This window comes from Sprattus sprattus, assembly GCF_963457725.1.
Source record: "Sprattus sprattus genome assembly, chromosome: 6".
NCBI lineage: Eukaryota > Metazoa > Chordata > Actinopteri > Clupeiformes > Clupeidae > Sprattus > Sprattus sprattus.
The window spans coordinates 32,126,027-32,148,324 of record NC_137925.1 but is presented as its reverse complement, the minus strand read 5'-3'; the positions used below and the strand labels follow the sequence as shown (position 1 = coordinate 32,148,324).

Below are 22,298 nucleotides of genomic sequence, written 5' to 3'. Positions count from 1 at the left end.
GCTAGACGCTCAGTTCTTGTGCTCCCTCTCATTCACGTTGAAATACTGAAACCGAAACTGAAACTTTGAAACTGAAACGCAACTGTTTTGGACAGAACTTGCTAATTCAGTGAACAAATATTTTCATATTCATTGTACAGTAGCCTAATTAGGTATTTAATAAATTGCTAAATTGCTAATTTCCGTGTATGTAATGTTATTGTTACAATGTATACAATGTGTTTATGTGCATGGGGACGTTCGCGAATTCTGAGAATGCCGGCAGTTCGGGTAAGGTTAACATTAGTGCCAGCGATGTAAGCAAGTGTAAGAAAACGCTGTCACAACCTGTCTGTTTTTTCTTTGTTTTTTTAATAATTGAGGGTTATCCCCCCCATGTATGAAATTCATCCAGCTGAGGTGGGGATGTAAAAACCAGAGGGGGGGTAAATCCCCACCATCCCCCCAGCAAATCGCACCCTGGAGATAATAGAGATTGTGCAGATAGCATTTGCAGCTGTTTTTACCATAGCAACTGTGTCTAGGTTGAAGTTACTAATTAAAAATTATTTGATGCATTCTTTGTGCTATCTGCAAAATCTGTATTATTTCAATGGTCAATTGCACATTTGGATTGACTTCAAAACTCTAAAAAAAAATATGCCAATATCCTCAACAGATGTTTTAGGGAAGGAGCTGTGGCAAACGCAGTAGACACCCTGCCCCATGAATGGGTCTGATGGTGATACAGGTAAGAGTTCAGGTTTGAGTCCGACTTGCGGTAATTTCTCAATCCCTCCCTCCAGATAGCATCCTGTCTCGCACTACTGTGCCATCTGATTAAATGCACAAAAGCCCAAAAATGAAGCTAATAAATGAAATAACAAAATCGCTGAATTTAAGCAAATTGTCCTAGATATTGAAAGAATAATTCTTTTGGTATCTAGGCAAATGTACTTGTTTTAAGTATAGCTTTACTGATTTCAAGATAAATTGTCTAACATACAGCCTTATTCCAAGATGATGGTGCTATTATTTGCTGAATATAGGCAAATTTTTCTACGTTTCGAGAAAATATATCTTAATTTTTTTAGTTTTTAGGCAAATGCACTTGTTCTTAGAGAAGCTGAACTTATTTCAAGATAAATTGCCTAGCATATAGCCTCAATTCAAGATGATGTTGCTATCATTTGCTGAATACAGACAAATTCTTCTACATTTCGAGAAAAGAATTGTAGATCACATTTTTAGTTATTGTTAAACTGTAGGTATTGTTTAACTTCTAAATTACAAGAACCCATGTGAGCTCATGTGAGCCCATGCGCTTAACCCCGTGTTAGGGGATTTCTCTAGACACTGCTAGTATCATGAACAATTGGCTTAGGCTTGCTGTAATAAATTAAGTTAAGGTCTGGTGTCTTTTAGAATGCCAGATGTGCAGAAAAGGGAGTTAGACTCTTAGTCGCCATGTAAATGGAGGTCTTCCCTCTTATGAATATTACAATTTGATAATTCTGATTGGAGTTGGCCCAGAGCCAGTAAGAAATGAACAGATAATACTCTAGGATAACTGAGGTCTATATAAAGGGTTACACACTTTTGTATCATTAGAACGACTACGCGGGTCCTTCTCTTATTGTCTAGACTTTGACAATAAAAGCTTCCAGCTCTTTTCGATCAAGCCTCTGAGTCTTCCAAATTACTTCGCAGTACCTTTTTTGGCCACCACATAATCTTTGGCGACCACGAAGGGACCTGATCAAGAACAAAAGCCTTGGGGGGAGCTGTTCGCCACGTGGCTCTCGCTGGCCACAGCGCGCAAATTAATTAGGTAAGAAATGCATATTTTTTGCTGATTAGTGTGGCTAGGGAGAAGCCGGGTGGGGAACAGCGCTCTTCGGGTGACGTTCTCAGCCAAGAATCCTAATTAGTAAGAGGCTCATTGGAAAGAACTGGAGGTATTTTAGGAATTATATGTTTTATGTTGTATAATGTGTGTGTTTTTATAATAGGTTTTGGTATGGGCGAATGAGTGTAGCTCATCGTGGTAAAGGTAAAGGGAGATACGTGATGTGTTGATAGTGTTTAGGCCTCCACTTCGCAGTAGGAGTACAATGCTACATACATAGACGGTAGTGTTAGTCTAAGTTGGGATGACTTATATTTTTCTTGTATAATAATGTTTTGGTAAAGTTTTGGATGTGCAGATTGGAGTCGGGATCTCTCTGCGAGTAAGAATGCATGCAGGTTGGAGTGGAGCTCCTTGCGACTTGAGAAAGTGAGAAAGTGAGTATGAGTCACGAGTAAATGATATAGCCATTGGAAACATATGCGGATATATATAATGAGTGGATCTCTCCGTGGTATGTGCGAATTGGAGTCGGGATCTCTTCGCGAAATATAGTGTTGATATGTGTGATTTAAGCCTAGCCTATATAAAGTATACCGTTATGATCTCTTCGTTGAATAGTGTGGTATTTGTGTTATGTGTTTTTTCAAAGAATGACGATTCTGTGAAATATTGTAAATTGTGATATTAATCATTTAAACTGAAAACAAGTTAAATACATTCAACACATAAGGTACAAAACACAAGGTTGCTGGGAGAAAAGATTGATACATTTCCTTAAGCAACAGACATATAAACACCACACGCAGTTGTTCAGTTTTGAATTGTCAATATATCATATGAGAAATTGTCATTGAATATTCCTTTAAAAGTAATTTCGTGACTGGTAAAGAAAACACGTAAAAGACGTTGTTGTAATACGAAGGCCTATATTACAGTAATTGTGAGAGATTTGGGGTATTTTGTAATACAGTTTGAAGGGGTATTCGAGAGGTGTTTTTTATTAGAGTCAAATACATAAGATAAAAGAATAAATTAGGAAGTTAAATTGATGATTTTAAGTCAGAGGACTTGTGTGATAGTATTTAGAACATTGTAGGGTGTTGTAATTATTTCAAAATTGGTAGGAGAAATCGGGGAGTGGGAATAATGAATTGTATGTTAAGAAAATTGTATGTGGAAAAAACATTGTAATTAATGTTATTTGAAATGTTGTAGGTTGGCCTTCCTGCAATTCATTTTGGTTTCTTTAGAGTTAAGTATTAAGAAGTTAAAAAGTATAAGACTGTGGTTTTTGGGATTCACTTTTGTGCGTGCGTTGAGAGGTAGAGAGAGAGAGACAGAACTGTAGGGGAAAAAAGGTTGGGGCCATATCAATCATACTGACACATGAGTCTGTGAGAGAGAGAGAGGAGAGTAGCGCATAGCAGAAGCCGAGGAAGGAGGGGTTGATAAAGCCCACTTGTGTTAAGGAGCAGAGAAAGGAGGGGCTGGAAGAGAGAGTAAAATCATTGAGCGAGCTTTAATCAAGACTTATTTCTCAAAGTACAGTAGTATAGTTTAAAGTATACGGTTGTAGTCAGAAAAGAGAGAGAGGAATAATTATAATACATAGATCTGTGGTAAAATTTGAATTCAAAGAATGGCTTTGGTAGATGCAGGACAAACTCCTTTGGAAGAGATAAGTAAATTGTATTTGTCAGAAGCAAGTATAAATGAGCAACTAGGCATTAGCGCTGCATTTTGGTCTCTGGCTGATGACAATGATAGCGGAAGAGGATTATAGACAAAATTGAGACAAAAGATGAGCGCACCACCAGATAAGACTAGAGATAAATTTGGAGAAATGAACAGAATCTGGTTGTCCCGTCATGTATCAAAGAAAACTGCGTCATTGACAAAGACTATGAGAAGTTTTGGGGTAAGATAGATAAAAGAATTGATTAGTGGATTTGTGATGGAAACAATAAAATAGGATTGCTCGAAGGCAGGCATGGGCAACTTGATTAAGGAAATTGTGAAGGAAGAGACAGTGATTTTTAATGCTTTAAGGCCAGGAAAAGTAGGATTAGGACAAAAGATATTTGATATAATGATAAGGCAATTAAGAAGTTTGTGGAGAGTGCGGTGTGAGGTGTGGAGGTGTCTGAATGTCGGGAACAGTCATAAAAGGGAACACTAAGTAAAAAACAGTATAAGTTAAAGTAAAGAGTATTGATGAGGATCTGTAAACAGAGGACAGATTTCCACAGCCAGAGTTGTTAACACGAGTGCTGCCATTAAGGTTTTAAACAGCAGTGAAAGGGACAGCACACAGTCCAGTAGGGAAAGGGTTGAGATAATTCAATAATAGAGTAAGGACAGAGAAGGCAGTAATTTAGAGAAGGGGAATAACCAGACATAGCAGAACAATGCTTTATAACAGAGCTGAGTAGGAATAAGTTCTGAGGGAAGTGTAGATAGAAGGAAAAATAAAAGTCTGCACACATACAAACTAGTATCAACTTTGGGGACATCAGGTTGTGGCTGGGCTGACCTCTACTACCCATTTTTTGCAAGAAAGTGCTCCAATAACTCGTCTGAAAAGAGAGATGGAAAGAAAACATCTTGCTTGGATCTATACCTAAGATCTGAATTCAAAACTAACTGGACTTTGTGAAAGGGACAAAGAAAGCCTGTTCCAGTGTCTGCTCAACATCCCGAGAGCAAACCCCTCCCGAAGAGTTTTATGGCACCTCAGCCTATGAACAATCAAACTGGACACAGCCATCTCGACAGTGGCAGCAGCCCTCGGAGGAAAGGGCCTCAGAGGAATAAGCAGAGGGAGAGGGGGTGAAGGGAGATGGCAGGTTAAAGGACTCCGACATGACCACACATCTGACAAGGCTCAAGGACGCACCTGGATGTGGGTAGGACGGGGAAATGCTCAGCCATGAATTGGTGAAACCGGGGGTCTAGTTTCCCTGTACGGGGGTGTGTAGTAGGCCTATTAGAGGGACCTGGGGTATTCTACAGTTCCAGTATCAATTAAAATGAGTGGGAGGAAGTAAGGATGCCCATATTAATTTAAAATCATACTCCTATTAATTTGTTAGAGAAATATGTGTTTTGCCTTATGAGAATTCAAATTGAGTGTGCCCTGGATGGACTTTCTTTGACTAGTCAGACACCGCACCTCACCTTGATTCTTCAGGCACTTCCCGCACAGCAAAATGTAAACAAACCAAGCGGATAGAGAACTGTACTGCAGGTAACACTATGGTCCTTCAGACTCTTGTTACACCAACAAATACAGAGGTTTAGAGTAAATAATCCATATTGATAGTGAGTGTATAGCCATAATATGTCATATATAGATAGGGTTAATAAGGGGTTTAAAAGATGAGGTGATGCTCAACATAAACACTTAAAACAGATTTAACCAGATATGCATTTAGAGTTTGAAAAATAGACATGGTAAACAGGAGAGAGATACAGAGAGAATAGAGAGATGGAGAAAAGACGAGTAGAGTATTGAAAGTTTCTCTTATCAGTATTCTTAGTTATACAGTTGGGTGGAGAGTGATAGAGAGAAGGGGATCCTCTGTGCTAGGCCATTGTGGATATGGAGTTTTATGGCTTATGTTAACGAAGAAGTGGTTTGGAGGAGTTTAAGATGGCTGGCTTGAGACAAAAGAGGATGTCAGTGAGAACACATGTTCCAGTCAGGAGACACAGTTCAGGGTGTTTATTGGGAGTTTCGGGAATATGAGTTGGACTGTATGGATGTGTGTAGTAGGAAGGTTTGTGGATTGAAGGAAAGCGTATGTGTAAGGAAGGCTTGTGTGTACGTGTGTGAGGAAGGTAGGTATCTGTGGTTTATTGTTCAGATAGTGCGCACAGGATAAGGACATGCAGCAGTATTCAAGTTGCTGTGTCTCTGAGTGATATGGAGGGACATGGCTGTGAGTCTGTTAGGGAGCAGGGGAAATGAGAATCTTCCAAACAGTAAAGGTTCGAGTGAGGAATTGTGTTGGTTTTTATGTTAACACTTAAAAGTATATTTGTAAATATGTGGTTTTAAGTGTCTTTTACAGGCTTGGCTGTAATATCTACACTAAGTGGTTTTGGTTGAGGAACAGGCATCAAGGGAAGGTATGCCACGGATAATTGTACTTTCAGTGTGTGATGGGGATGAGGAAGGAATGCCATGCCTTGTGAGATATTGGTTTACTAGTGATATATCTTGGTATAAGTAGGGTTGATGTAGTATGAGGATTGTGAACATCAATGTAAGCTTTTGGTTATTATTATATGACTAAGGGGGGTCAGCCTTTATATTGTTAATCAGCCATGTGGGCTTTGGTTGTTTGCCACACAGGATTCAATAATTACTTTGCAGTCAAACTTTGTATTTATAACTATACTGTGAATATGTGATGAAACTAGTTTATTGGATAAGACCATTGGACAAAAGGGGATGAATTGCGGGCATGATAAAATATGAATGTGCTATGATGGCCACATGGTAACTTCATACATGTTATTAGCCCTGTTGTTTTGAACGCACTTTGATTTTAAGTGCGTATGGGGGGTATACGAGAACATTTTGAATTTGGGGTTATGGTCACCCTATTTATGGGAGGTTTTGGGATTCAAATTTGCATAATGCTATGTTTGTAGCATCTTTAATCAGAGAAAAGGAGTACGGATAAAATGTTTGGGTAATATTTTAAAATGGAAGGTGTAATAGTATAGGTAGTTATGTACTACATAGATATGAAAAGGTATTGGAAACATGGATGGATTCATATGATGGATTGAGGAATGTCTAAGGACAGGACCAAAATTGAAAGAGGGTAAGTATATTTTTTAATATGTGATATTATTTAGTTTTAGCATAACAGCAATGCTTTTGGTTGAACAATAAGAAATGTATGGGAAGCATGGAATAAAAGTACTGCAAATCATCAATCATATTACACGTTTAGAGCATGTCTAGAGGGCATGTAGAAATTATGTGTATCTGTCATTTCTAATTTTTGGAGATTATATATACACAGGTGGATGCATATGGACTGATCCAGTCAGGAGACTGGGTATAGGTGAAGATTGTAAACAAAAAGAGCTTCCAGCCTATGGTGATATCAAGGTTCTACTGTGTAATATTGTACTAACTTTTTGTAGAATTTCAGGACCACAAGGTGGTGGGACTACCACAATTTATTGTATCAGGGTTGGAATGGGAAGCATTCTGTTGCAGCAGCTTGACCTGGGCGAGAGGCTGTTAAGGTCATGAAAATGCTGCAGTGAATGAATGTTTCTTGTCATTGGGGGAAGAGAATTGATGAAACACATAACATGTCCATAGCAGTGGTATGATGTGGTCTTCCCTGATTCAAATTATTTGCAGTTTGAGCAATAACCTCTAGGTTTTAGTAAAGATCCTGACCCCTGCACCTGCTGACATCCAGAATGATGCCCCTCCTAAGATTCGGAACAAGGGGAAGGTAGAAGATGTAAAACTGGATGAGGGTAAGATCTCCAGAAAACGGAAAGCAGCAGATGGAGGTGGATCTGTGAGTATGAAGGGGTCTCCTAAGAAATGGAGAGGCGGTAATGAAGCAGAGAAAATCATCGCCAGAGGAATCAACCTTTGGTATAAGTGGGCAAAATAAAGCTTGTTTGAATGCATGAGATACATGGGAAGTCATTCGCATAGAAATAGGATTTTTCATTTTGAAAAGGGTGTTGCATACACATTGCGAGACCATTGTAAATTATACATATACAATTGGCCAGAAACTGATTTAGGGGAAATCCGTGATTACACTATAGAAGAATATTTCAATTACGAATGTTTTGATATGACTGATAAAATGCATGGTGGGGAAAATGTGAGTATTTTTGGAGGAAATTGAAACAGAATTTGGACACTGGTTACCAGAGGTCCTTTTAACATTTCAGGTGAGAAATCTGTATTCTACAGGCAAGCGTGGGAGTTACGAGGACTCGTTTCCATCAGATGTGAAGCGGGCAAAGGACATTTATGTCACTTGCAGTCAGAGCAATAGCTTCTCAATTTACCCAGATGACAGTGTTGGTTGATAAAAGTGAAAGCAGAGTGGGATTAACAATGTTTTATGGTAACGATGAAGCACTTGAAATGTTACAGGTCATGAGTAACCGAGTATGTATTGGTCAGGGAGGAAGTCCTGACTCCAACGGGGACCTGGAAAAAGATTCAACACACCTGCAGCCATATGTCATATACAGAGTACAAATTGCAGCAGTTTATTTACTGATGAGAAGAATGCAGTAACTTAGAGAGAATGGAATAATGTATGATGTAAACAAAGGGGGGTTTGATTATTTTTTAGAGGATTTTGTCCTCACACATAGACAGGCCTCTCAAGGAACTATAACTCCTGGAGATGAATTTAAGCTTAATGCCAAAGTATAATGGGTAAAAATAAATTGAATATCTACATTGAAGTTAACTTTTATATTAAAATTGACTGCGTATTAATTTAGACAGACGGAGAGTGCCTTAATAAAATAAATAAAATGTGCTTTTAGCTTTTTAGATAAAGCTGTATTTCTATACTTCTGTATTTTTTATTTTTCATATGACAGGCCATATGGGAATGTTCCTTGGTCTGTGTGGTGTGAACTCTGCTAGGACTGCCCTAGAGAGGTATTATTTGTGTGTGATGTAAAATACTGGAAGCTGGTAAAATGGCTATATTAAGTGTTTAGATTCATGTGATGTTTAGAATAAGGTTAACTATTGGCTTTGCTGTATAACTAAAACTGTGCTCATATGCTGTATAATGTAGTGATACATGTCATGTTATGATATGAGCAAGAGCAAGGTGTGTCTTTATTGACAAAGGGGGGATTATGTAGATCACATTTTTAGTTATTGTTAAACTGTAGGTATTGTTTAACTTCTAAATTACAAGAACCCATGTGAGCTCATGTGAGCCCATGCGCTTAACCCCGTGTTAGGGGATTTCTCTAGACACTGCTAGTATCATGAACAATTGGCTTAGGCTTGCTGTAATAAATTAAGTTAAGGTCTGGTGTCTTTTAGAATGCCAGATGTGCAGAAAAGGGAGTTAGACTCTTAGTCGCCATGTAAATGGAGGTCTTCCCTCTTATGAATATTACAATTTGATAATTCTGATTGGAGTTGGCCCAGAGCCAGTAAGAAATGAACAGATAATACTCTAGGATAACTGAGGTCTATATAAAGGGTTACACACTTTTGTATCATTAGAACGACTACGCGGGTCCTTCTCTTATTGTCTAGACTTTGACAATAAAAGCTTCCAGCTCTTTTCGATCAAGCCTCTGAGTCTTCCAAATGACTTCGCAGTACCTTTTTTGGCCACCACATAATTCTTAATTTTTTTTGTTTTTAGGCAAATGCGCTTGTTTTTAGAGAAGCTGAACTTATTTTAAGTTAAATTGCCTAGCATATAGCCTAAATTCAAGATGATGTTGCTATCATTTGCTGAATACAGACACATTTTTCTACATTTCGAGAAAATAATTTGTACATTTTTTTGTTTTTAGGCAAATGCACTTGCTTTTAGAGAAGCTTAACTTATTTCAAGTTAAATTGCCTAGCATATAGCCTCAATTCAAGATGATGTTGCTGTCATTTGCTGGATGTGTGTGTGTGTGTGTGTGTGTGTGTGTGTCTGTGTAGGAGTGTGTGTGTGTGTGTGTGTGTGTGTGAGTGGATGTACTGTATGTGAGCGAAATGTCAAGCCACATAAAAAGTCTGAAGAGTGAACCCAGCTGGTGGGTGGAGGGCGAGGGCACTCTGGTTGGTTGAGGTCAACTCATAGAAAATGCAGAAGATGGCAGTGTGGGCCGGTTTGATGGAGTGATGGATGAACAATACGTGACTGTTTGGCTCGGCGAGTGCGCAATTAAGTGCGCCCACCTTAACTACTGTTGCCATGCCTGACAAGCTTTCGTACCTGGCATATCAATCTCAATGATGTATGTACCGTTATCTGACGTCCGCAGAGAGATAATTACTAATTTCTGGAGTTCAGGGGAGATCTCCGAAAGAACGAGGCAAAAGGGGCTTCAGTATGCTTTTGAGGGATACATACATGATATCTGCGCGAAGTCAGACAATGGGGAAATACATATTGAAACCTCCGGCAACCCCCCTGATGCATAGGAACTGACACCGGGAGAGCAGCAATCGGATTGGGGAAGTCGTGAGTCGGCCGTCATTTAACAAAATGCTAAAATATATTGAACAGTATGTCAAAGCGAGCCTGCATCTTGTCTCTTACCATTTAATTTTTCGTTAAAATGTAGGCATTCTAAACAAAGAACCGTAATCATTTGCAAGCAATACTGAGATGAGTTAACTATCCGCTAGCTTGATAACATTAGCTTGTCCTCATGTTGGACATTTAACAAAGTGCCAAAATACATTCAACAGTATGTCAAACGCGCACAGTAGATATGTATGTTATAGTCTCATTTTACGTTAAAATATATGCATTGTGAACAACGGACCGTTATTATATGCAAGCAATACTGAGATGAGTTAGCTCGTTTGCTAACATTAGCTTGTTGTAAGCAAATGTAAGTGTTCTTCGTAATCTTCGAGACATTCAGCTGTGATTGGGGCATCCCACACTTCTTTATCCACTCACGGCATTTCTCATATTGAGTTTTGGGTTTTGGGAATGGAAAAAATTCAACCCCACCCTCCAAACTCTTTGGGTATCGGCTGTCGGTTTTGCACAACCCATAGGCACAGTGCGTCGGAATCTACACTTTGCCCAAAAGCTTGTCAGGTCCTCCGCGCTTAGTTACCGTTGCTAAACTACGATTGGCCTGGGGCGGTTTTCGGGCGTGGCTTAGCGAAGGATCAATTGAAATTGATGGATGGATGGATGGATGGATGGGCGGGCGGGCAGATATGGATTAATGCATGGGTGGATGACAGGCCAGAGGGTCCGGCCCAAGCATGTCCTAGCAGGGAGCTCTCTCTCTCTCTCTCTCTCTGTCCCTCACTCTCTCTCTCTTCCTCCCTCCTTCAGCATTTTTTGCATTCACTTCTCCTCCTCTCCCCAGTGAAGGACAGGGCCGAGGACACTCAGGACACTGAGATGTGAGGATGAAGATGAGCGTACTGCTCCAATAATGAGCTGAATCCCCCAATGGCTCTCTGAGTACCCATCAACCCTCCCACCTCCCACGGGGCAAATAATGCGTGTTTTGAACAACAACAACAAAAATAATCTCCTAAGATTCTGCTGAGTTTACCAACAACAATGAAGGACAATGACTTTCACCATGGCAACAGAGATGATGGTGATCGCTGACTGCAAATAGGAATGATAAATCAGTCAGCAAATGGAATCTTTTAAAACAGACACTTTTCTCTCCCCTTACACCTGCAATGAGCTGGGTTATTGCTAATTAATAGAAGCAAGTGTACTGGAAAAAGAAAGTAAAGAAGAAGACATCCTACGGGGATTAGAGTGCTGGACATTCATGAAATAAATGAATGCCTGATAACGACCCACATTATTTTCAGTTTTGCTCATCACACTTTCAATAGGAACCCCCCTTGGAGTACTGAGCCATTTTGAAACCCAACGAAATGAGGCCTTTAGGTGAGGATACAGCCTACCTTTTCTGTGTGAGAACCTTCAACTGGACCACTGACACAAACCTACACCTGGAGAGAATCCATCAATTCCAGCCCGGCGCGGTAGACAGCTGCACTCTATGTCTATTCTAATGAGCTGCCAACCCTGTAAGCAAAATGACGTCCCCTAGACGTCCTGTAATGGTCTCTCTGAACGTTCTAAAAACGTAAATGTGTATGGTTCCCGTGACAACTTTAGGACGTTTTGCACGACGTTCCAAGACCGTCCCGAGGACGTTGCGGTGACAACTGGGAAACGTTTTCTATAGGTCATGGGGACGTTATGCAGGACGTTGCAAGCACCTCCCGAGGGCATTGTGGTTACGTCTGGGGAACGTGTTTCTATAGGTCCTGGGGACGTTCTGCAGGAAGTTGCAAGAACGTCCTGAGGGCATTGTGGTGACATCTGGGAAACGTGTTTTAGACGTCCTGGGTACGTTATTCAAGGATGCACCGCGGTTGTAGCAGGCACGACCGTTTTTGCTGAGCTAAATGAAGAAAATAAAATAATAATAGATCGCGGAGCCGTCATTTTGCTTACAGGGCGCACACACACACAAGTTCAAGTTCATTTATTTTACACATTTCATATGATATGCATAGACACATACACAGACACACACGATTACGGGCATGGGAATTGAACCGTAAACCTTCCTATTACTAAACGAGATCGCTACCTACTGTCCTAACACTGTCTGATTACGATTGTGTCACTTTAACAGGTTTATCACAGTGTGAGACAGCCAACAAACTTAGTCTTTTTTTCCGAGGGTTTGAGGAAAAGCATATTGTAGCAATCTCAGTCACTACGCATTGAGGGTTTTCCGTAATGATTACTTTTTAAATTAACATCCATGGCACATCACGGACGTGCGGGCAGGGAGGCAGAATAACTAGCCAAACTAAGAATGATGAAATAAAATAAATATGAATGCTTCTTTACTGATCTGTGCTATAAATGTAATGTCTGCATGATTCCAATATAATGCATACATAGGAAGGTGACCAAGTGTCTAGCTTTAACATATTCAGCTTTCCATAGGCCTTCAAAGATGCTGCAACAGAACGAAGAGCTCACCGGTCAAATTGTCTGATTGGAATTTCTTTAAAAATCCCGTCTCGCAAGCAGAATCTGGATTTGACAACAATTCTAATATTTAGGCCTATAAAGCAAACGCGCACTGCCCTTATTATGTTTTAAAGGAACAGCCTAATCTGCCGTTAGAAAGTTATTTAACAACACGCATATGCTGCATTTTAAATAAAGCGCAAACCCTCGGTTTCAAACGAGGAGCGAACTGAGTGAGAAGGATCCAACATGGCCAAGCAGACTAGCCTTAAAAGCTTTTTTTCAGAGGCCAACTGAACTGAACAACAGTGATGAGGGTTAACCTTCTGACAAGGATGAACCTGTCCTGTAATACCTGCAGTGTTGCGCGTTTCCTTTTATTATATTTTGAATTATGAACAATGAACTGAGCAAGTTCATGTAGAAAGTGAACTTTCCAAACACTGAATACCTGACTCATTGAACAGAGCAATGACCATGTTGCGGCGGTCATTTTAACGCCACAGCAGGTTGCGCTTAAAGGCCACTTATTGACGAGCATCAGACATAAATGTTTTTGTTTCCCATTGTAAACTTAGGAAAATAAACATGTTGCATTCTAAACTACCTGCTTATGTTATTATTTAAGCTATGCAGGCGGTCAGTTTTCTTCAATAGGCTAATTTAGAAGCAGAAATATGTTAGATATTTGGCCGGCTTTTCATTAAAATGTCGGTCAAATGAAAAACATTTTTCTGGTTCAGAGAGGACCATCAGAGGACGTCAAGGGGACGTTTTGGAAGGACCAAATGCGAATGTCCCGCAGAGGACCACAGGTAAAGGTTACGGGGACGTTTTTAAAGGACTTCCTGGGGACTTATGCTGAGTGACCAAATTATAACATTCCTTAATAGTCCGTTTTAAGGCTGATGCGAACGTCACGCAGAGGACCTGCAGGTAAAGGTTACGGGACGTTTTTAAAGGACGTCCTGGGGACATGTGCTGAGTGACCAAATTATAACGTTCCTTAATAGTCCGTTTTAAGGCTCATGCGAACGTCACGCAGAGGACCTGCAGGTAAAGGTTACGGGGACGTTTTTAAATGACGTCCTGGGGACGTGTGCTGAGTGACCAAATTATAACGTTCCTTAATAGTCAGTTTTAAGGCTCATGCGAACGTCACGCAGAGGACCTGCAGGTAAAGGTTATGGGGACGTTTTTAAATGACGTCCTGGGGACGTGTGCTGAGTGACCAAATTATAACGTTCCTTAATAGTCCGTTTTAAGGCTGATGCGAACGTCACGCAGAGGACCTGCAGGTAAAGGTTACGGGGACGTTTTTAAATGACGTCCTGGGGAGGTGTGCTGACAGACCAAATTATAAGGTTCTCTAAAAGTCCGATTTAAGACTAATGCGAACGTCACAGAAGGACCAAACGTAGACTTGCTACGAACGTCAAAAACGTTCTGGTAACGTCCTCTAGCGAACGTTGTGGCGGGGACCAATTGGGGACGATTGGGGACCTTGCGAATGTCCTGTTAACGTCCTGGGGACGTTCCCTGTTTGCGGGGAACTCATGCAGAGGTCAGACCTATGCTTTCCATCCCTTTTTCCCATCTGAGGTCATGTTATGTGTTCATCTTGGGTTTGAAAGCCTTCATAAAGCGATCATGAATGAAATAAACAACCCTGTGCATCAGGTATGAAGGCCCTGTGAGATTTCCTTTTCTCTCCTATGGAACTGCTAGAGCTCTTCTCAACCACCTTCCCGCTGTTCTGCGTCTTAAATGGGTGAACGTCTCTTGAGAAATAATCAGCTTCCACCTCATGATTCATGTAGAAATGCCGTTCCGCTGTTGTGAGGCAAACGGCAAATTGGGCTGTTTAATTACGTGCCACTCACTGTGCCCACCGTGCCAAGGCCCAGAGATGGCAGAGATGTGAAACTTACCGATCAAACCGTAAAATTCACCGGTGCCAAGCTCTGGAATCCTCATTGTATAAACAAGTTTGATAAACATTTATGTAAAAAAGGCTTGAGGTATTTAATGTGCAATTTCTTGGGTAGTGACTGATGAACAAACATTGTCAGGACTCATTAATGTATTAACTGTCAACATTGAAGGAGGGCTGACCTTAATTTGCCACAAAGACACAAGGGTATGTGGATTCATGTGGATTGGCTTGTGTAATGGGCAATAGCAGTGCCTGAGCCCTGGCCGGCATGTTATGACTGTATTGATCTGTACAGGGGTGGGTATTAGGACAGAACACACAACACAATATCCTCAGGGACCAAAAATGAATGCTGCAGAGTCTGAGTGTGTATGTGTGTCTGCATGTGTGTGTGTGTGTGTGTGTGTGATGAAACAGAACAGTGGTTTGCTGGAAGTTACCTTTCACTGGTCGCCCCTTGGAGAGAAAACGTGTCTTGTTTGTATGTTAGTGTCTGTGGGTGTGCGTGTGTGTGTGGTGTGTGTGTGTGTGTGTGTGTGTGAGAGAGAGAGGGTGTGTGCTCACTCAGGTGTGTCACCTTTCGCAGGACACCTTGGAAGGCAGTGTGAATAGTCCGCCCATACACACACACACACACACACAACCTCTCTCTCTCTCTGTCTGTGCACCGAGGCCATCAGGCCGCAGCCTAAATGCAGCCGAGCGTTTAGCCTGCCTCTAATACCCTGCTTAACTCCCAATCAATGTCCAGCTCCAGAGACAGAACCCCAGAGGGATAGTGAAGGTGAGGGCAGTGGAGAACCAGAGGAAGAGCAGAGAGGTGAGAAGGAGGGCTGGGAAAGAGAGAGCGAGGGAGAGAGAAAAGAGGGAGAGATCAAGGAGAGAGGGAGAGAGAAGGAGAGAGCATGGAGAGAGAGGGAGAGATCAAGGAGAGAGGGAGAGAGAGGAATGAGGAATGATGGGATAACAAACAGGACCTTACACCTCAGCGGATAACCTGACTTGTGGAGGAAAAGAGCGGCGTGGTTATCACATGGAGAGAGACAGTACTGTAATAAATACTTGACTGCATCAAGAAGGAAATGGAGAAAGACCAACCTCTGCTTGCTTGCGCCACACGTCCAGGTTCTTGCGCTGGGCTTTGGAGAAATGGTCCCATGCCTTTTGTTTGGAAGCAGCGTGGAATACAGACACAATCTGCTCAACTGTAGCAGGGGAAGGGGGGAGGCCACGGCCAGTGAGAACCGTCCCGAGAATGAGAGAGAGAGAGAGAGAAAGAAGGGGGGGCGAGTGGGAGGGAGCAGAGGAGTGAAAAAGTGGTGTCAGGTAGGAACGCAGTCACGATCTTCCCTGTTCTTTCTCCGCCCCAAACCCTCCCCACAGCAGACCCACCTCTCCCCCATGGTACAACTTTGAGCTGTGTCTGTTGAGGCAGGCCTCCCTCCCTCCCTCCACCCGGACGGACGGGTCTGTCAGCATTGAGGGCAGGGGTGGGACAACTCTGAGTTGGGGAGGGTCGGGTGGGGCAAGGGCGTGGTTGGGGAAATTACTCCACCCCCGCCTTGAAGTGACACCCGTCATTCAAGGAAATAAAAATTAGCAAATAATATAATCAAACGGATTAATAATAAAATAAACGAAAAACACTCAAGACAGCCACTGGAACACTCCATGAGGACTAGACAGCTGGTAGCAGAATTCCTCGCTCTGAAAAAGTGTAGACACACACACTCTGAAATCAACCTCTGTATTTAACCCATCCAGGGAAGTGACACACACACACAGTGAAGTGAAGTAACACTAACCCGGAGCAGTGGGCTGCCATTGGCGGCGCCCGGGGAGCAGTGATCGGGGTTAGGTGCCTTGCTCAAGGGCACTTCAGCCGTGGATGTGGGCATGGGAGAGCAGTGGTCTACCACTTCCCCCGCCCACATTTTTCCTACTGGTCGGGGATCGAATCGGCCACCCTACGGTTACCGGCCTGAAACCCTAACCAGTAGGCCACGGCTGCCACTGGCATGAAAGCGGAGGACACGACCTTAGACACGACCTTGGACACGACCTTGCATCCAACAGTTTGGTCCTGTTCAAGAAGCTTCTATGAGGAGCCCAACTGTGTAGAAAGTTTGATTTTTTAATTTCATCAAAATTGTGATAACTGCAGTGATTTCTCTGGCGTTGCCCAACCAGGCCATCCCTTTAGTAATAGCACAGCACATTTCACCCTTGACCGATGTTGAGGAAGCAGAAATCAACATAATTGTCTGTACACATCTATTTATACTTCATACATTACTCCCTCTGCTTAAGTGGCTCAGGCTAGATGAAACCTGGGCTTCAGCCTGTGGCCTCCGTTATGTCATTAGGCCGTCTTAACAAAGGATGAGATAGGACACTTTGCTCTAATGACAAGCCATTAATATCGCCCTCTTCAGAAGGCCATCCATCTAGCCCCAGATGAAAGGATGGATCTCAGGAGTTTGGCTCTCAGATAACGAATGAACCGAAGCTGCTGGAGGTGGCAGGGGTGGAGGGGTGGCAGGGCTGGAGGGTGGCGGCAGGGTAATGGTGGCTGGATGGTGGGTAGACCATCACAGCGTGGGAGCCCAGGGGTGGAGGGTGGCGGCGGGGTAGACCATCACCCAGGAGCGGGGAGGCTGGAGGACCAGACGAGTGGGGGAGGCAGCGCTGCTACAAGTCGTTAATCTCATGCAGTGTGAAGAAGCCATCTGTAACACACCTCTGATGGGGGAAATGTGCCTGCCAGTGCACACACACTCACACACTCATACTCTCACACACACACTCACACATACACACATACACCGTCACACACACACACACACACACAGACAAACACACACACACACACACTTTCTCACACACACACACACACTGTGACACTCACACTGACACTCACACACTCACACACAATGACACACACACACACACACAAATACTCTCATACAATCTCACACTGACACACACACACACACACACAAATACACACATACACACTCACTCGTACACACACCCACACACACATACACAAACACAAACACACACACACACACACGTACACACCACCTTCTGCAGCACATTTCGGAATTCAACAGAGACAGACAGAGGAGGGAGAGAGCAAGCGAGAGACATAGAGCGAGAGCGAGAACGTCTGTAAATATGTAGTCAAGTAAATACGCAGTTCATTAGCAATTAAACCGCAGCACACGCAACTTGCAAATGTGCAGTGCAGCCAATGTTTCATTTGCATTTGTATATTTAAGTCATTAAATCCATTTAAGTGCTTACTGGCAGGGAGTTCAGCTGCTCAGCTCTGGCTGGGTCAATAATTAAGACATTCTACCTCTTTGCTACTAATGCAGTTTTGCGGGTGTCACGCTTGCATGTTCATTTCCCCCATTTGACTGTGGGCACTGTTGTCTCCAGTGGATTCCCCTCTTCAGCAGTGAATTCCATCATCATAGCTCTCGTTTAGCTCAAGTGTGGCAGCCTATGCCAGCTGGTGAGAGCGGTGGAGGAGGAGGAGGAGGAGGAGGAGGGGAAGAAATGAGAAGCCAGACATGGCAGTGCCTTTGTAGAAAGGATGCCAGTACAAGCACAGCCCATAGCCACACGTACACCAACGGGGAAAAAACCTAAAACCATGTCATGGAAAAACACACACGAGGCTGTTTCAAAGAGGCTGTTTCAAGTTGTTGTGTCTCTTGCTTTGGCCAAATGGAGGCTATTGGCACTTGCAAAAGCAGAAATGGCTAACCATTCAAAATCCACGGGCGCCATTAAAGCCTGCCCTGCAATACTGCCATTTAAAGGTTGTTAAACACCCCATCCAGTTTTACACTGAGCTGAGAGGTGGTGGAGCGCCAGGGAGGAGATACAAACTAGGAAAATCCCAAAAAGACAAAAAGACACAATCCAATAGCAAGGTTTTTAGTGTACAACACTAGGATGAAACAATCGGATCAGAGGGGGGATTTGTGTTCAAGGGGTAGAAGCCTCCCCCCACCTCTTCCACATATGTTATACCTATAAGGGTATAGAATGGCATTAATGGTATGCTTTTATGTCACATTTCTTTATCACTGTGCTCCATCACAGCAGTCTAGTGCTCCACTCTGAAACACGAGAGCCAGATCTGAAGCCTCCTCTCACATATACAGGATGAATGATGCTGGGGATGCTGGGAGATAGGAGCTCCAAGGGTGTGAAATTGTGTTGAAAAAGTGACTGCTATACCTCTGAGGAGATACGCCCCCTCCTCTCCAACTATAAGATCTACCCTGCTCTCAACACACACACTAATAGCCCACCACTCATTTCCACTCTCTTCTCCCTCTTCCTTCCTTCTTTCTCTCTGTGCTCTGCTCCTCCACGTCTCGCTCTCTCACTCCTCCACTTTTTCAAAGGGGTCTTAATAAACCCTGGGGAGTCAATAAGGCCGCAACCAGGCCTGTCTGAAGTAGGCCGGGGTGGTGTGTGTGTGTGTGTGTGTGTGTGTGTGTGTGTGTGGGGGGGGGGGTATTCAAGAGAGACGAGGCAGAATCGATTGTGACTTCAGCATGCTTTAATTTGTTGGGGGAGATCGATGGGGAGGGCAGGGGAGAAAGCAAGGTTGTGCCGGCTGTGTGCATGTGTGCGTGCATGTATGGACTACGGATATATATAACTGCCTGTCTGGTGTGAGTGTTTCTAACATGCTGATGTGCTATCTGTGGAAATGCGGGGATGCGTTTCTCTCGTACCAACGCTGATGTTTCTCATCTTCCTCTCACGCTCTCTCTATCTGCTGACACGCAGACCCTCCATCATGACAGTTGTGTGGTGTTATTACAGCCAGATGAACTTAGTCCTGACACACAGACCCTCCATCATGACAGTTGTGTGGTGTTATTACAGCCAGATGAACTTAGTCCTGACACACAGACCCTCCATCATGACAGTTGTGTGGTGTTATTACAGCCAGATGAACTTAGTCCTGACGGATTCCCATCAAAGGACCCGCCTGCTGCCAGCTGATAAAGGCACAGTCATTTGAAAAGGGCGCCGGGGGCGTCATGTTTTCAATCCAGGTCATTCAGTTCATGTCAGCCGGAATGATTTAAGTTGATAGAATATTGGGAGACTGATCTCCCGGAAGTCTGACACGTATCTGAGAGGGGGAAAGTGGAAACCTGATTGGTTTGTGTTGAAGGATTTCGGAAGCTATTCGAAACACCTCACTGCTTTTCATAGTTTTTCCACTTGTATTCTCCGTGGGATCTATCTAAACAACCTGCCAAGGAAGTACACAGCAGAGGCACAAAAAGAGAAGTCAAAACAAAACAGTGAAAAAAGAAAGCAAAAACAGACCAAACATCCGTATAAAGTGCCAGCTGGATACGGGCATTGAGAGAGAATGCAATATTGCATTTAAAGAGGGAGAACAGCCCATGGAGTCCAACCTGGAGCTGGTTCAAAAATAAATAGAGAGGGAAAGGGAAACACTGCTGAATAAATGAACAGGGATTTATTTGGTACGGCTTCTGTAACTATGCTAAAACCCTAATCCTTGTTTGGGCAAAAGAAAACAAGAGACAAATAGAAATAAGCTGAAGTGGTTTTCTTAAGACAGTTCTCCACCGTTCCGGAAATTGAAAAGGGGGCAATAAAAAACAAACCCTGCGATTCATTTTATCCTCTCCTCTTTATCCTCTGCCTTTCTTCCAGTCCTTTCAGCAGTGACCCGCTAAGCCCAAGAGCGGTTACTGTACTTAGCAACGGGGGCAACCTTTGTGTTTGTCAAACTCTGGCTACCCCCACTGCTAAATTGAAGTCTTGGCCAACAAAGCCTCATCACTAGCCAGCATGGCGGCTCATAGTGGCTTCTACTCATGACTGCTTGTTTGTTGACACGTGTAGCAACTGATAACGTAATAACGGCCAATAACGTAATAATTTAAATGTAATAAAACCAATAACGTAATAAACTGCCAATAATGTAATAATGTTGCCGAGCCAATAACGTAACAACTTTTGGCCAATAACGTAATAACTTATTACGTTATTGGCCGGTTATTACGTTATTGGCCTTGCATTAAAAAAAAACTTTGAAAATGTAATAACTGAGCCAATAATGTAATAACTGAGGTATCACTTCATTTTATCTTCAATATCTGGACAGAAAGTGTCCCACTTAGCCTTAATATTGCATCTTGCAACAGATGCTTAAATATCGACCTTACAGATACCCCTCCACCCTCAACCCCCCCTCAACAGAAGGCCTTACAGGAGCCATTAAGAGTCATTTTGGATTAATATGTCACTCTTAGGGTTCTGTTATAGTACTCTGTATATCCATCTCTGTGACCATGCAGGCGCTTTGATGGAGTCTTTTTCTATGTTCTGCGTTGCAGTTTTCAGTATGGTATTGCAATTCACTGCCGGAACGCTAGGGGTTGTGGGAATTATTTGACCGTCTAAAGTTTATTACGTTATTGGTTTTATTACATTTAAATTATTACGTTATTGGCCGTTATTACGTTATCGGTTGCTGCAACACGCCGGGGTGGGGAGGGTGGGAATGGGGGGTGAATTGGGGTGGGGGGGGTGGGCACGGCTGAGTAAAACATCACTGTTTCTCCACTGTTTACCCTTCCTGGGTTCTACTGGGTGAGATGGGGAGCCAGGCACAAATGACCATATCCGTTACCCCTTAAAGATCCAACTGCTACCAATCAATCAAACTATTGATCAGCCGACTGCAGAAATTGTGAGAGAAAGAGAGGGGGTGATAGAGAGGGAAAGGAAGAGAGAGAGAGAGCTGAAGTGACTGTGCTGACAGAAGGGAGGTGTTTTGCAGCAGGCAGTCTACCACCAGAGATGTGTTACCATTTTTCAAGGAAATCATTTTACTTCTTTTGTACGGTTTGGTTGCTTTACTTACTTTTAGTCTATGGCCTTCGTTACGCCATCAGGTCTGCAAGTCCAGTGACTATACTTTTAGTTGTTATCTAAGAGAGATAACTGACGGAACCCTGTAGTCTGAAGAAGAGCTGTCTGCATGGGTAATTGGGATGTGTTGGGGATACTTCATAGAAGGGCCCTGCTGACGTGGAGAGCTTACTGATGCAGCAAACCCCCCCCCCCCAAACCAAATACTCTACCTGTTTCTGCTTTTCAGAGCCGAGAATGCTAAAGACATCTGGGACCACTTACCTTCTTTTCCCCCACAATGCACTGCACATGCACCATAGCAACACAACAAGAGAGTCAGGGTTCATCATCATCACGTTCTCATAATTGAAACCCAGAATGAAACATTCTATGAGGCCTGTACTTGTGTGTGTGTGTGTGTGTGTGTGTGTGTGTGTGTGTGTGTGTGTGTGTGTGTGTGTGTGTGTGTGTGTGTGTGTGTGTGTGTGTGTGTGTGTGTGTGTGTGTGTGTGTGTAAGGGATCATTGTTGTCAGAGTGTGATTGCCTTGGAAGGTTCTCTGGTGAATGATGTGTGATGTGTGATGAGTGCCAAAGGGGTTATCTGAGAGAGACGAGATGAAAGCCAGCTCTGTTTGTATTTGTGCTTGTGTTTGTGTCTGTGTCTGTATTTGTGTTTGTGTTTGTCTACAGCTGGGGTTTAAACTGTGTCCCCTGGCCTGGCCTATTCCTTTTTAATTTCATTTTTATTTCTTATTTCTTTCATCGTTGTTTACAGTGTTGCTTTTGCTTCTGCACTTGCGCTGCTTTTGGGTAACACTATATATTTCTGTTTGTGTCATGCTTGTTTGGATACGT

General features: G+C 42.8%; 1 protein-coding gene across 1 annotated transcript in view; it reads right to left on the bottom strand.

The window, feature by feature from the left end:
* Positions 1-22,298, bottom strand: part of LOC308367161 (ecto-NOX disulfide-thiol exchanger 2-like) — a 237,789-nt gene that overhangs the window by 35,750 nt on the left and 179,741 nt on the right. The window contains exon 8 of the mRNA XM_080840976.1: positions 15,608-15,714. Coding sequence (XP_080697102.1) covers positions 15,608-15,714 — 107 coding nt within the window. The remainder of the gene's footprint in view (positions 1-15,607; positions 15,715-22,298) is intronic.